Below are 16,614 nucleotides of genomic sequence, written 5' to 3'. Positions count from 1 at the left end.
CTGCTGGCACAATTCATTGTGTTATCTGTCTAAGGGCACCCTCCTGCTTGGGAGCTTAAGTGGAGGATGCTTGGCACCCTGCAGGACTGGACCCTTCAATCTAAGCTCCTCTAAGAGAGGAACCTGCCTTTCCATAGGTCTCTAGAGCACTCGAGCTATACAGAATAACTCTCCCCCAGCAATGGCCGTATTTTCAAGGGCTTAGCCTGGAGAACTGGGGACAGATTTTTAGAAGAGCTCTGCACCCAATGGGCTGGGCTCTTCTGAAAATCTGGCCACTTATTTTGATGCCTAAATGGGTACTGAGCCCGTTTGAATTCTGACCACAACTGCCTTGCCGTCAGGAAGTCAGACATACTAAAGGTGAAAGCCCAGGAGCGTGCCGTACCAGATAGCAGGTCCTGAGTAGTCTTTGAAGATGGCAGCTGGAGAAAAGCATCAGTGAATGGGACTCTGGGAAGAGGGAAGGAGGAAGAAAAGTCAGTGCTGCCACCTACGTTGGAGAATCAGCAGAGATGCCGGTAAGGTCTTTTGCTTGAGACACTTGCATTGATTTTGCAAGGCTGGAGCAGCAGGAGCTGGGATGGCCAGGACAAAAGCAAGACTCCAGCTTTACGGCAAAGACATTGGCAACCCATTGGCAATTTCTTCTCTCCCACACCATGCGCTTCAGGCTAACAGCCCAAGTGAAACTGCCTTGGGCTGCAACAGCACAAGTCATCTTCATTCTCATCTCCCTTTTGCTGCCCTGCAAAGGGCACATGGGTTATGCACAAACCGTTAACACCTCTGAAACCTCAGGGCAACCAAGATGCCAGGAAGCACCATTACTATATTGGAAGCCAAAACTATAATCTCTTTATTACCATGGTCTCCAATACCTAGGGATTGGGGGTTTCTTAGAGGACGAGATAACAGGACAGCTAATAAATGAACCAGGTCCTACCAAGCCAATGGACGGTATGACTTGCTGACAATAGCTGCTCCCTCCAACCATCTTGTGGCTAAGTACCATCCTGCACATGCAAGAAAAGCCTCTAGCCTTGTGGTTTAATGAAAAAAAGAAAGATGGTTAGATAACGCCCTTTGACGGAAACCCAACTTCCTCCAAGTGGACAAGTCCTTCATTTGCATCATTTCCTTCTGCCAAGAATAACTTAATCAAGATTTTGTTTTAATTTATCCTTTTTAGAACTCCAAGCTTGAGCCAGGCATCCTCTCCAAGAGGAGGAAGTGAACCCGCTGGGAAAGTGAGCCAGCTTCCCTTACAAGAGCCCAGGAGAGTGCGCCGGAAGCACAGATTTGTGCTAAGAGGCCAGGATGTATCCATTGTCCGAACCGTGATGAAGAAGCTCTCCTTCCCCTCCCTACCCACTCTCACTGCAATGTTGTGAAAGAAGAGAAGTCGATAACATTATTAGCACACAGGAGGAAAGCAGCAGCTTTCTCTGGTTTTGTAAGCAGAGCATTAACTCTGTCACATCCCAACACAAATGCAAACCTCACTAGTTCCATCCAAGGTTATCCTGGGGAGTTTGTAATCCTTCTTAGGTCGTGGAGCCTATGACCCAGTAAGAGGGGATAAGAGTGGTAAGTCATACTACTGTCTGTTCCCAGCTGGGCTACAGAGAGTTTACCAAGAGCAGGACTGGTGTGACTTTCAGATCACAGCCTTATAGGTGTCTTCTTTCCCAATGACCTTCAAAGACAAAGCCCTTCTCCAGGCCCGCAACTGCTCTGGTCTACCTGCTGCCCCTAACCACAGTGCAACTCACCTTCTGCTCAATCTCCTCAAAAACAAACAAGTTAACCCCAATTACTAGAGAGACAACTGCCCCTGGAGCTCCATGCTAGTGTGTGGGAGGCTCCACTCTTTTGGCCATGGACACATGAATGAGAAGCCCATCTTTAGCACCATAAGGCAGGATGCTTGGCGCCAAGGGTGAAACCGTTCTTGCTCATCTCAGCTGGGCATTGACGCTGAAGCCTATTGGTGAAAATGTAAATGTCAGCACTCTTCACTATTTCACAAAAGGAAGTACTCTGATATTATGGTGATGAGTGGTAATACAAGAACTTAGATGACAGACAGAAAGGAGAGGTACAGTCGTATGAAGAGCCACACGATCCACTGAGCGCGGTGTCTCATTTTGGTGTCACAAATAGGTGGAGCTTGGGTTGTGGGAGGCACCTGGCAGAGTACCACTACTTATTCTCCCCCGACAATATAACCGTGTGTGTGTGTGTGTGTGTGTAAAAGAGAGAGAGAGAGTGTGTGTGTATTTAGACACATCTTACCCAAGATTCCTTGCTTACAAACCCTTGAAATGGCTCCAGGTGTGGAGCCCTGAGCATTTCGGTTTAAAAAGAAAGGAAAACTTCAAGCTTGGTGCCTCTTTCACAGCCCAAGCATGCCCAGAACTACCTGCCATTTTGGCCCTCCCTAACTGAGCTTTCAAAGAGTAATGCCAGTTACACACGAAGCCTGAACAATTTCATTTAAAAAAACCCAAACCCACAGCCAAAAATCAAAACGATTTTATTTTGCACTTCAAGGCAGCTGAACCAACCTGAACATTGTTCAAGACTGGTGTCTGGTGGCAATCAGTCCAAATTTCTCAGCGATCACAGAAATAACTGCAACGGACACTACCTAGCTTCCACTGCTTGGTGGGCTCAGAAGAGAGACGAAGGACTGCCTGGGCCATGAAGACTAAATCCCCACCTCCGCTCCAGCGCTCAGGTCAGAAATGGAGATGAAGCAACATGTGGGAGAAAGCTTGCCTTGCTGCAGCCGAACCACCTTCGGTCTCCAGGACTGGCAATTGGGCATCTTTCCCCAGCATTAAATCCAGACACGCAAACAGGCCATGGAATCGGAGCATTTTGACCTATCCATCCCATTCTCTCCTGTGGGCATGGGGGAAAACATCCTTCCCAGCTCTTCTTTTAAATGCACCCCACCCTCCCAGAAGATAACTCATGCCCCCGCTCCTGCTCAGGTGCTCGGCCTGCTGCCCCTGCAGCTGCCCCAACCTTTGCAGGCCCAGGTGTGAATGGAAACTGAATCTGTCTCTCTGCCAGATGGCAATCCCCATCATTACCACAGGCCCACACACACACACACACACACCAGCCTCTAATTTGGAAGCTGATCCAGAAATGAACTCCAGGCACATACCTCCCTCTATAATCCATGGGATTTACACACATGGAATATATTCAAGAATCAGGAAGTGCTGCAAGGGGTGAAGATTTATTTACAGTAGAGTTTTCATGCCCAGCATGACCCTCCTCTACAGCAGCACAGGCAAAGAGCTGCATTCCAACCATGGGGCCAACTCCACAGTCACAATGTGCACCTGCAACTCCTGTGGACAGCCGTACCTGGCCATCACATATGGCAGAATCCACCTACTCTGGTTGCGAGCATCCTCCACCCGTGTTACCGAAGCAATAGCAATCCTCCATATATCTCAGGGGAAGTCGCATGGAGGTGAAGGGAACTTCCCCCAATCCTCATTTGCATGATAATAAAAAAAGTTCTCCAATAACGAGAAATGTCTATCAGCTCCCCCCTGAAAGTTTAGTGGGTCCACTCCCCACCCCGGGGACGAATCATTATTACATCATCTCACCACCCCCACTCCTCAAAAATAACCTAACCAGCAGATGACTAACCCTAGGAAATTCTGTTTGACAAACCGTCCAAAGGGATGTTTGTTACACTGAAGTCAGGTGGTGGTTCCCTCTTGAAGGTCACATGTTCCAACATGGCTGAAGCCCTTTCACATTCCTCCCCCATTGACTGAGCTCCACCAAGAAGACTCCACCCCATGGGACACCCAGGCAGCAATGGAGTTAAGTGAATAAGTCCTAGTGTCACTTGAGACCTTGTAAAAATGGCTTCACTTCGTTCCCATTGCACTATTCCTGTCCTCCCGCACACGATCCCAAACGGCAGCAAGTCCATGACACTTCCCTAAATCATTCCCAGCCCCCTCTACAGCACCTACCACCTTGGTCTCTGAGCACCAAGGACTGTGGTCTCCCGGTGGGCAGGCATCTAGGTCACAAAAGCCCCCCCCATCACAACTGGCCCCCCTGTGGGCAGTCTCAGAAGAAAGACCAAGGGTGAGAGGACATGGAAACTAAACTCCCCTCTCATCCCCAGAGATGAAATGCCTCCTGGTTTGGGCAGATAGGCATATTGATAGGACCTTCCCCATCCACTGCCTTTTGCAGTACCTGTTCTGTGAATAAGGGCCTTTGATCTCTCCAGGGCTGTTGATCCAGAGCTATTAAAGCCCCAACATGGGACACAGTGAATTTCAATGATGGGGATGTGTATTTAACACAGGTAATGTTTTGTATAACCTCAGTGTCATGATTGTGCTGATCAGAGTAATCAATGGGGAGTAATACCAGGGCTGCATGAGGCCAAGGCAGAGGTGGCGGGTCTAAGTGAGGGGTGCAGTTCTACTTCTCCAAAACGTAGTGTGTTCACTTGGGCAAGGAAGCAGAGAGGCTATTTGCAGAACATGGGGGAAGGCACTTGGGGAAACAGGGGAAGGAAGACAGAAGGAGCCACAGGGCAGGTATGTCACCAAGCAGCAGCAGCATGTAGAGGATGAGAGAGCTGGGTAGTGGGGTGAAAGGCTCTATTAGGCAGCGTGGGGAGGTTACCAAGAGTTGCTGTGGTGTGATGGAATTGTCTGTGTAAATGCAGAGTTTCTCCACAGTCAGGGGCATGGTCTCTCGCAGCTTGGAAGCCAGGAGCATGCAGACAGCCCCCAGAAGCTGCAAGTGACTTTTTCGAGTAGGGACCGAAGACAGGTAGCGATCCACGTAGTTCATGGCCAAGGGGAAGACCTCCTCTTCGCACTTCTGCTCCTCACACACCTGATGAAAGCCAACAGAAGAAACGAAGTGTTTTAAATGCAGGACTCCTCACTTCTTGTCCATATCAGGACTTCAAAACTACTAGTTATTGCGGAGTTTGGCACTTCTGTGGAGCCTTTCGTCTGGTGCTCTCAAAGCACTATTGGCCTTAAGAGCCAAATTCTCTGCTGGTGTAACTCCACCACATCACCAGCAGAGAATTTGGCCCAATGTCCTACAACTTGCCTCACCTTCCCCTGGGAGGTAGGAAAAATAGTAAAATGGGTATAATGGAGCACAGAGAGGTTAAAGACCAAAATCTTCTAAAATGTCCACTGATTTTGAGTGCCTCTGTTTCTGATTCCCCAACTTCAAGCATCTAGGTCTTAATGACCAGATGTGCTGATCACTTTCTGCTCTCCTTGAATGGGGGTGCTCAGCACCTCTGAAAAAAATCAGTCCCATTGTGGCTACAGCTGGCCACCCAAAAACTAAGGCACCAAGAATCAGTGCCACTTTTGAACACTCTGGGCTAAGTGACTTGCCCAACATCACAAAAAGAGTCACCAGCAGGGCCAGGGATAGAACCCGAGTTCAAACGCCTGGCTCCTCTCCTCTATCTACACCACACTTATGACAGGCATACACAGAATCCAGGAGTCCTGAATTTCAGTCCCTTGTTCTAGTCCCTCAAGTATGCTATTAATACACCGGCCATATTTATTTCCTTGTTTTAACAGAACTACAAAAATACTGAGGTTTCCCCTTGTGCTATAGCAAAGATCACCCTTCTCTTTCAAACTGTAACTTTGCCTCCCTATGTACTCTCTACCCACATAAAACCACATGCCAGAGACTTTCTCCTTAAAAAAAAAAAAAAAATAGACTCACTTCTCATTTCACAGATTTAATTTTGGCTGCATTCCCCCTCACCCTCATTTAAAACAAAAAATGAAAGATTAGCGTTTAGAACTAAATCCGGCTGCCACTGAAGTCAATGGAAGTTGTGCCACCGACTGCAATACGACCTACATTTGGTCTTAACTCAAATCCTATTAAACCGCACCCCTAGGAAATCCCAGTGATACAGCTTCTAACGTTACTTTGGGCTCCTTCAACTCCTACTGAGTTCAGGGTCTTGCAGGATCAGGCCCCAGAGCAGCTTTTAGCCAAGTAACTATCTCAGAAAGCACATTTAAGACAGAGGATAATTTAAAAAGTTGGAATCGGCATGTGCTTAAAAATGGAAACGGGCAGTTTGTTGCGACAGCCGGTGGGGTGGAGAGCTCGACAGACTGAATTCAATCCAGATTCTGTTTCTTCCTCGTGTAATTTCATTTTCCTCTGAGTCTAGACTATTCACTGCTTGATCATTTATGAAAAGAGACGGAGACATCTCAGATATTGTCCTCATTAAGTTGTTTAATGCTGAAGATTGCATTTCTTTTAATTCAGTGGAGTGGGAGGTTGTGATGTTTTTCTAACCAGGCTCTCTCTTACAGCTGCATTGGAACCCCAGCTCTCTAGACTGACAGTTTTGGGGACTGGGGTAAGACAGATGGGAACCCTAGAGGAAAAAGCACACACTGCCAGGGCATGGAAGAGAGCATGCTGTCTGGGTGGGGGTGGCCCTCTCGGTGCAGAAGGAAATGCTGCAATTCCCCATATGCAGAGGGGGGAAATCATGCTCCCAAGCACCCCAGGGCTATCACCACTACAAAAACCCGGGGGGAGGGAGGCCTCTTTCAAATGCCCTCTTATCCCACTATTCCCCCTGCCTAACCATCCCCCCCCTCCACAAAAGATTGACCACCAGACTCCTCCCACCACAGACTGAACCCCCACAAACCACAGGCCTCTCTCCCTGCCCCATCAGACTCTCTCCTTTGGAACTCATCCTGCAGCAAGTGACCCCCCCAGGCACCCCTCCCAAGTTTCCCCCCTCCCAACTGACACAGATCCCCCAAACCGAATGACCTCCCCACCAAAAAAAAAAAAATCTCCCCCCCCCAATTGCCCCCACCACTAGGTGACCCCACTACATCCTCTCCTGCATTCACACTCCAGTGAGATCGGGGTGGGGCTCTCTCTCCCCCACACCCAGCCCCTCTCGCCTGCCGGAGCCGGGCAGCCGGTGTCTGCGGTGGGGACAAAGGAGGTGTTGGCTGGATTTGGAGGGAGCGTGGTGGTGGTGGGCGGGGGAGGTAGGACCCGGGTTGGGGGGGGGCCGGGGGTCCCGTACCTCCAGCATCCAAAAAGCCAGCATCTTCCGCATGTACGGCTTGATCTCCTTCTGCACGCAGTGGAAGTAGGAGACCCGGGGGCTATAGCGCTCCTCCTGGCTCAGCAGGTTCTGCAGCACCCGCCGGTCCCGCAGCAGCTGGAGGTCCCGCTCCGCCCTGGGCACACGCGGGGGGCCCTCCGCGCACAGCAGCTCCATGGGCCTGGATCCCGGGGGGGCGGTGGGAGAACTGGGGGGGGGGGGTTGGGGGGGATGCAGCCGGGACACGGCTCGCAGGGGCGGGAGCCGGCGGCAAGGCGGGGGAGCTCCCAGCCGGGGAGCGGGGCGAGCGCGCTGCACCGACCCCAGCCAGCGGCCGCTTTGCCCCGCGCTCCCGGCCGCACTGACAGCGCCGGGGCCCCGGGTAACAGTTTTTAGAACGTCGGGAAGTGAAGGGGCGGGGCCGCCGGCGGGCCCCGCCCCGCCGGAGGGGGGGGGGAAAGGAGAGGGGCCCGGAGTGGAAGCCCCCTGGCTCCCATGGTGGGCTAGGCGGCTGCCCTGCTGCAGGAGAGGGGGCTGTGTCCCCGCCCATACGCTCTAGACTGGGGAAAAAAAACAGTGAGATTCCCCCTCCCACAATTTTCCTTTTTGCAACCACTGCACTGGAAAGCCACGTCCCCCCCTCCCAACCCCCCAAATCCCCTCCTCCCCTCTGATTTCATGGTCTCTTGCTACTTACTGCAGCTACTCCCCAGCCAGTGGAAAGGGGCACTGACTTTTCACTCCACCCACTGGACACAAGCTCACCCCATGGCAGCCTTGCAAAGACCTAGGGTGACTAGATAGCAAGTGTGAAAAATCAGGTTTGGTGTGGGGTAATAGGCGCCTATATGATAGAATATCAGGGTTGGAAGGGACCTCAGGAGGTCATCTAGTCCAACCCCCAGCTCAAAGCATGACCAACGCCAACTAAATCATCCCAGCCAGGGCTTTGTTAAGCCTGACCTTAAAAAGCTCTAAGGAAGGAGATTCCACCACCACCCTAGGTAACCCATTCCAGTGTTTCACCACCCTTCTAGTGAAAAAGTTGTCCCTGATATCCAACCTAAACCTCCCCCACTGTAACTTGAGACCATTACTCCTTGTTCTGTCATCTGCCACCACTGAGAACAGTCTAGATCCATCCTCTTTGGAATCCCCCTTTCAGCTAGTTGAAAGCAGCCATCAAATCCCTCCCTCATTCTTCTCTTCTGCAGACTAATATATATAAGACAAAGCCTCGGATATCGGGACTGTCCCTATAAAATCGGGACATCTGGTCACTCTACGAAGATCCTGCATCGAGACATCAATCGCTTCGATACCTCATCATGCTGCAGTGATGCTAGGCGACAAAACATCGCACGGAATCCATCAGTGTCACACTGCCTCAGATAACGTGCTGGGTGCTGTACATAAGGCACAACTGAATATTGCCCTGAGTCAAAGAGCTTACAGTCCAAATAACAGAAAGAAAGAAGAAAGATTGGACTGGGGAAACCCAGATGAGGGGGGGTTGTTTGTTGTTGTTATTTATTATTAGCATTAGTAATACTTTACTACAGTATCTGTCTATCATCAGTTCAACCACCAATGTTATCCAGTTGTGTTAAAACCACATCAAGTTTCAAGATCCGTGAGCACATTATGAGTATTCCTCATGGGGCATGGATTCCCCTGGTTCAAAACAGGACAATCTGGAACTCGCAGAACAATTGCCAGCTCTGTTAATCGATTATTTCAGTCTCTTCAATGTTTAATTCTGCAGCTATTTTTATCTAGGACTCCTGGAAGCTCTGAGAATAATCAGATGTGAGTCTGTTGAAAGGATGTCTGCACTGGGCTTTTTTCCTCCAAAACCTATCCCAGTATTACTAATATTAGTGCAGCTTCCCTGGAGATAGCAACACTGGGAGCTTCTGTAGACGAGGCTTCCGCAGCTACTGGTGTTTTTAACAGCATGTAATAATGGTTTTGAAATAACATTCTGAACTTTTGAAAACTATCCTGAGCTCTTGCCTATTTAGACTAGAGACTCTTTAGGGCATGGGCTATCTCTCACTGTGTTTGTAAAAGTGCCTAGCACAATGGGGTCCTCCCCTGATCTCTGTTGGGACCTCTAGACGCTACTATAATACAAATAATAAATAATAATAATTAATACCAGGCTTATCTACATTAGTGTTCCTGATGTTGCTAACACTGTTGGAGCTGCACTAGTGTTAGCAATGATGGGAGATTTTTTTTTAAAGCTTTTATTACGTGTCTCTGCATACTCAAATCAAAGCCCTGCATATGCTCAGCACATGGTTTTCACACACGGTTTTCAAAAGTTCATAACTTCTTCTTTTAAAACCATTTTTTTTCAAATTTAACACAGATTAGCTCGTTTTCCAGATTACCTATATGTCAAGTGTGAAGATTTAACTGTTTTTGAGTTATCCGAGCTCAAAAGAAAGTCAAAATGCATCATTTAAAATGAAAAACATGTTCCCTTCACACGTAAAGAATTAGAAAAAGAGCTGAATGGAATTTCTTCAAGCTTTCGAATTAAAAAATTAAAATCTTCATCAGATTGAGAGTGAGCATGAGAAATTTCAGCCCAAAAGGTCAAATTTTGAGAAAGTTCTGAATATGAAAGGGAAAGGATTAAAATGAAATGACCAGCTCATATGAACTTTGAAACTATCACAGTGCTGTAATATGGCAACTGTAGGAACAGTTGGAAGCTGGATGATTAATCATATAATCATAGAGGTTAGTGGTGGAAAATACTTTCTAGATCATTTACTCCATTCATTTGTTCCTGACTCTATTTTCTAGTGCTTTATCCAGCCTGGGGTTAAATGTCTCAAAAGAAGGCGCTTTGCAAAGGGCCACATGTAGCAATTTATGCTGCAGTGTTACTCTGCTAAAACCACATTAGGGGTGCTGAGGAGCGGTAGCTGACCCATGGATTTACACTGGGGTGGCCAAAGTTCAGTTTATCTGAAGCAATCCCTACTAGGAGGCTTGGAAAAAGGCTGTGTAAATCACCATGTTCAGGAGAAACTGAATACACCGATATCATGGACATGTTGGATGAAGTGTCATGGATCTAAGATGGAGATTGTGATCAGTAGTACAAGCACTAGATTAGTATAAGGCATTCCAGGACCATTCTCCTGGAAATATGTTTGTATAACATTTCATCTTAAAAGAATGGAGGATCAAAGAAGTTAAAGATTGAATGACCAACCAGATCTTTGAGTTTATTCTTTCTCTCTTCCCAAGTTGTATTCACTACCACTTTGAGGCATCTAATACTTTTGCTTGACCTTCTAAAAATCTATGTTCAATCATTATAAAAAAACAGTAACCAAGAACGAACACATTTTATAAACTTGTTGATTTTTGAGTATAAGCAAAACAAGACAAAAGTCTTTATCTGCCCTGTTCAGGAACATTGACCCTGAAGAGAAAAAAATCTTTTTTGATCTGAGGCTTCAGAGTTCAAAATACTGCTCATTTTACATCTCCATAAACATGAAGGTCATGTACATGCCAGATTTGATATAAATCACACCCTAGTACTTAAAATGTCCATTTACTTCAAGGAATAAAGGGACCAAGCATTAGATTGATCTATCTATCTATCTATCTATGCCATTTCTAATGATCCCATCATCATAACTATCATAGTATCTTGGTACTGATTGTATGGTGTGTTACACAATGCTCACACAAAATCTTACAGCAACATAGCACAGATGAGGAGTAAAGTGGCGAGAGTATGTGGAATTATATTGATTCTATCCCAGTCCTAAAATGAAAAAGGGGAATTTCAGTAGGTGATATTAGAGAGACAAGGTGGGTGAGGTAATATCTTTTATTGGACCAACTTCTGCTGGTGAGAGAGATGAGCTTTCAAGCCACACAGAGCTCTATCCTGGGACAGACCCGGCTACAACTACACTGCATACAGTAGGTGATATGACATTCCAAAAATATACCTCCCATTACAACTTTCTTCCACCTTCCTTCACTTCCTGCTGTGTGGGCATGAAATATTTGAAGGATCCCTGAGAGCATTTCTGTAAACCAGTCAGATGGATTCAAACCAGGGTGACCCCCGCCCCATTCCTTTATTGTTGGCGGCATTTTTTGTTTTGTACACAGCGTGAGGAGGGCCTCAAATCCCACATTTTCAGTAAAAATAGACAGCAGCTATTTTCTTTAGCCAAGCAAAGGGAAACCACAGCGCTGGGTTCTTGGTCCCTACATTTTCTGGACTATGTCCTTTGAAATTGAAAGTTTCAGGTCATATACCAGACATAATGGTCTCACTCATGTTTGCTTAGTGTCCCATGGGTGGGTTTAACTCAGCCTGATTGTTAGAAATATGTTGAAGCTGAAGTCAATGCAGTTGGGGTGGGGTGGGGGGAGCAGTGGGGAAATGAAGGCTGTTGCATAAGAGAGAAAGTGTTCCTTCCAGATGATGACTTGGCAAAACTGATGCATCTGCCAGCCACATTATCAGGCTAGAAAGGCAAATTACAGACTTCAAGAGTTTGTGTGGAGGGAAGGGAGTACATTCCCGGAAAACCAAATTCTGGTCACTGTTGATCATGGATAGACAACTTCCTGGCTTCAGTGGTAGAGAAGTCAGAAATGTTAAAAAAAGGAAATTCCTTAAGAGAAAAAAAAAATTGAGGGTTTCTAGACCTCCTGGATCTCAAACCAGCAATGTTTTCCTTTGCTGAATCACATGGGGGATCATTTTTTTGGTATGCAGATGATGTATGAACAGTCACCAGCACTAGGAGCTTTTAAAGGGGCACTGAAGCTACAGGGCCAGAATCTCTGTGAAGGGGGCAGCAGGTACCAAATTCACATTCTGACCACCATTAGGAAGAAGGCTGGAGAAATGTGTCAGGCTGTTCGTTAAATAAACCGATCCAGTTTGGGTCAGATTGTCAGTTGGCTTTGGTGCCATTGACCTTGATGGCGCTACACTGATTTGCACCACCGCGATGTTCGTTCATAGACAGGAGGGGGTACCTCTTCCATCCTTCCCTCTTTGCCTTTTGCAGCCACTATTCATTCAACTTTGAACTCCTCAGGACGAGACTATCCTCTTTCTTCTCTGTCAGACCTGACTAAAGCATTGTCAATGATGTCAGAGTGAAACTGCTTAATGTACATGAAGGTCCCGAAAACCAAACCCACATGAATAAGCAAATAACTATAAAATTTACTGTAGGAAATACCCAAAATGAGACTAAAAAACAGACAGATTTCATGTGAGAGTTTAATAATAATACTGCATACTTTTCATCTTAGGATCTCAAGGCACTTTACAAATCTTAATTAGCTAAACTTCATGACCCACTTCACCCCTTGCGGCAGGCGCATATGATGCCCATTCTACAGAGGGGAAAATTAAAGGTACAGAGAGGTTAAAGTTAAGGTTACACAGCAATTCATTGGTACAGTGGGAAGTACAAACCAGAAGTCCTGGCTCCTGGTCCCATGCTTTAAACACAACCCTTAAAGGGGTCCTTGATGTCCTTTCTCATAATTTAATCATCCTCATTAAAAACTCCCACAGACTTCAAGGAGAGTTTGGCCTAGTATTGCAGGATTTGACCCATGGGATGTATGTCCTAATGCTATTTCCTAATAATGGCAACTATTATGCTCCATTTCCTCAGACCTTGTCAAACTTTTGAGCACAAGTAACTATTTCATGGTGTTTTCATCAGAATGAGCAGCAGAACACCGAATGTCAGTAATCCTTAACTGCATCATGTTGTAGAACAAGCCCTCTGAAGAAGACAGCTCTCTCTTTGGTCTGGTCGACACACAGCTGATTTAACTACTTCTGTCAGAGATGTGATTTTACACCCATTATAATTATATTGGTACAGATTCCAGTGTGGATGTAATTATATCAGTATACGAGTGCTAATACCATAATAGCCTGGGAATAATCTATACCGGTATAACACCTTTATACTGGTATAGCTGTGTCCACACAAGCGATATCGGTTTCTAAACCAATATAGTTAAAGCAGTACAAAAGCTGTCTGTACACAAACACATACCTTGGGATGCTTGCAGAACAGACCTAAATAGCGATAGGAAGTGACCACTCTTACGAAGAGGGAAATCATATGTCTTGTATTTTTACCCTATAATGGGGTTTTGCAACCGACTGGCTGTAGGACCTTGTACAAATCACTTGGGTCAAAATTTCCAAAAGTGGCTACTGATTTTGGGGGTCTCAGTTGTGGGGTACGTCGGGCCTGATTTTCAGAAACGTTGAGCCCTTGTAACTCCAAGTGAAGTCTGTGACTTCAGCAGAAATGGTGCTGATGGACGCCGTTGAGGATCTGGTCCAATGAGCACTTCACCTGACTTTACAAAAAGCATCAGTACCTATTGCCTTTAGCTGTTCATCTGTCACTTTTAGCAGCTGTTTTTGTGCATTTGTTTCCCTTTTCCTAACACGATCTAAAATTAAATTGCATTTTCATTGACTCAAAAATGTACCAAACTCAGGCATCACCTGGTGAATGGTTGCTTTTGTCTCTGAACCAGGCCTTTTAGAAACTAACCAAATTCAAGTGGGAAAGAAAGAAAGATAGTTGAGTGAAACTAACCAATTTCAGAAATCAAACTGAGGCTTGGAAAGCCCCCAAATTGAGATTATATTTAGTTAATTTTAGGGGATTATCTGTGGTTACAGTTCATGCAAATTAAAAAAAAGAGCTTGTAAATTTTACATATAAAATATATTTTTTAACACGCCCTTCCCTTGTCACTCCTTCTTCTCCCCTTCCCCCACCCCAAGTAGATCACATTACGCAAGATTTGCACACAATATTTTGTGTCCAGGATGTTTTAAATCTTTTTTTTTTTTAAATGACTTTTGGCTACATGTTATTTTTGTTTACATGGCAAAGCCAGCAAAATGCCTCTTGACTCGCCAATCCAGCCATTGACAAAATGGCATGGCCCAGGCAATAGGGCAATAAACTGGTGGTTAGGATGCCTGGGTTCTGTTCCTGGCTCTGCTGTGTGATCATGGACAAATCACTTCCCTTCTTTGTGCCTTGATTTCCCCATCTGTAAAATGGGGGTAAAGACACTTACCTGCCTTTGTAAAGTGCTTTGAGATCCTCCAACGAAAAGAGCTACTGTAAGTGACAGAAACGACTGGAGTCTGAATTATTACTGAAATATTTATTCATATTCATCCCTACCCCAAACAGTTTACAGTCTAAGGCAATACTACCCTGCCTCATTACAAGGCTGTGTGCTGTTCTGCTCTACAAGAGCCTAAGGAGATAGTGGGCACTCTACACCCCCAACGTGCCTCCTCTATGCAAGTATACACATAACTACGGATCCTCCAGCGCTGCCCCAAGCTGTCCCTTTGGAATTAGTGTAACCGGGACCCCCCCAGAGCTGAGCTCGACCCCTCCCGCAGTGCAGAACACAGGAATCCTGCCTCCCCAATGTTGTGTGACAGAACCTCATTGGTTCAACTGCTAGGGGACACTCTGAGGCTGCGGGGGAGAAGGCAGGACTGGCCCCCAAGTGTTTATTTCAATGATGGGCCCAAGCCATAGAGTCCAGATCTAGATCTGAACCTTCCTCAGATTTGGAGGTGTTAGTCATAGTGTTTAGTTTTGATCCATTATAGACACTGGGGGGGAGCAGCCAAAAAGTTCTGACCCAGATTCAGATCCAAACTTCTGCCACAAAAATATCTGCATGTAGGAGTCAGGGTGTGCAAGGAATGTATCCCTTTACCCTAAGGAAAGCAGGGCTGGACAGTGGATGGAGGGATGTCCCCTTTCCCAAGGCTCATGTGCTAAGAACCAGGATCACGGACTTACGGTACCATAGCAATAAACCATGGCGAAGAATAGTTGAAGAGAGAAAAGGGCAAATAAACAAGCAAATGTCCACACTGCGAGACCCACACATTATGATATTTTTAAATTAAAGCTTGTATTTAAACCTACCCTGCTGCTCACTGTCCCAATGGACTCAGAGCCTGACACTAAGCAGAGCACTGCAGGCCAGCTTCAGAGCTGGTGTCAGTGGGTGGGACTCAGAGAAAGCCAAGAATCTGGTCTGGATTTGGTTCCATGCCTTTTAGTGTGGACAGTATTCACGGAGGGGAGGGGTGTGGATGTGGCTCTGTGTGTGTGTATCTGTGTAGGTGTGTAGTGGCTGCAAGGCGATGGGGGCAGGGCAGGAAGAAAGAGCCCTACTCCTTTCTCCCAGCTGCACAGCACCGGGACTGCTAATCCCTTATTAACAGGGTCTGGACAGAACAACTACAGGCGATCTGAACTAAAGGCAAATCCCACACCCTCCAGCCAATAAACCTTTACACTAAGCTTGCTAGCTATACTCAGTGCACCCGTGGAGTAACTGACAGGGAAAATCTTGTGTTGACCCTGGAATAGCTTCCTAGAGTGGAAGAGTGTGAACTGGAGGGTCCAGATTTAGCTCTGATTTACACCCCACCGATTTCAGTGAGGTTTCACAGGGTATCAATCAATGCAATATTTAGCCCCACGTCAACTTCTTCCTGGGAGCGGAGGAGATCTGAGTTCCTCTAGCAGAATGAAGGTTAGTGACTGCTCCACCTTTGCATACATGGAAGTGCTGTGCACTGCAGACTTGCAGGTCTGAAACCTAAGGGACTGTCCCAAGGATCACCGAATAGCTTTGCTGTCACCCTGCCGTTCTGCAGCAGGATGCCAACCACTACTCATTGTGTACTTCCCCATCCATCCTGACCCTGTGAAGTGAGGGGACACATCCAACTCTCCCTGCTCAAACACAGCCCCTGTCACAGATCAAAGGGAGAGGAATATCACTGGGCCCTTCTCTAATGCCTTCCATCCAAAGATTTACAAACACTAGTGAATTAAGTCTCACTACACCCTTTGCAAAGTAGATATTATTTCCCCATTTTACAGATGGAGAAACTGAGGCACAGAGAAGCAACGTAACTTGTCCAAGGCCACACAAGGAGTCAGCGGCATAGGTGGGAATAGAAGCTTAGACTCTTCTGATGCTAATCCCCTCCACTAAACCCTAGACCACATTCCATAAGACGAATGCCCTTCCCTACAAATGCAGACTTCATTGTATCACTTTCCATTATAATTTCCAAGATATCCACAATAAAAGACAATATATATGCATCTCTACTAGCAAATTTCTTGTCATTACATATAATCCTATAAATAAATCTGCTGTTACATTAATTAACATACTAATGAAATAAGCTCCCTGAATGTATACACACATCTCACTTACATCTGTGCAGAGCTTCAGTGAAGAGACTCCAGATTTACACCGGTGCAAATGACACCATAATTCGGCCTTATACATTAGCCATTTCATCTAGTATGGAGCATACCACTGCATACTTGTTCTGAGTTTCCATGTCCCATAAGATTGCC

General features: G+C 46.4%; 1 protein-coding gene across 2 annotated transcripts in view; it reads right to left on the bottom strand.

Moving 5' to 3' along the window:
• Window positions 1-16,614, bottom strand: part of CCND3 (cyclin D3) — a 62,071-nt gene that overhangs the window by 13,431 nt on the left and 32,026 nt on the right. The window contains exons 1-2 of one of the 2 annotated variants that reach the window (XM_048826281.2): window positions 7,124-7,508; window positions 4,687-4,902 (exon numbers count right to left, since the gene is read on the bottom strand). In XM_048826281.2, coding sequence (XP_048682238.2) covers window positions 4,687-4,902; window positions 7,124-7,321 — 414 coding nt within the window. In that variant the 5' untranslated portion in view covers window positions 7,322-7,508. Of the gene's footprint in view, window positions 1-4,686; window positions 4,903-7,123; window positions 7,509-16,614 lie in introns of those variants that run through there. The other variant, XM_075122108.1, reaches the window with a different exon arrangement.

This window comes from Caretta caretta, chromosome 21 (genome assembly GCF_965140235.1).
Source record: "Caretta caretta isolate rCarCar2 chromosome 21, rCarCar1.hap1, whole genome shotgun sequence".
Classification (NCBI taxonomy): domain Eukaryota; kingdom Metazoa; phylum Chordata; order Testudines; family Cheloniidae; genus Caretta; species Caretta caretta.
This window is presented reverse-complemented; position numbering and strand designations above follow the sequence as displayed.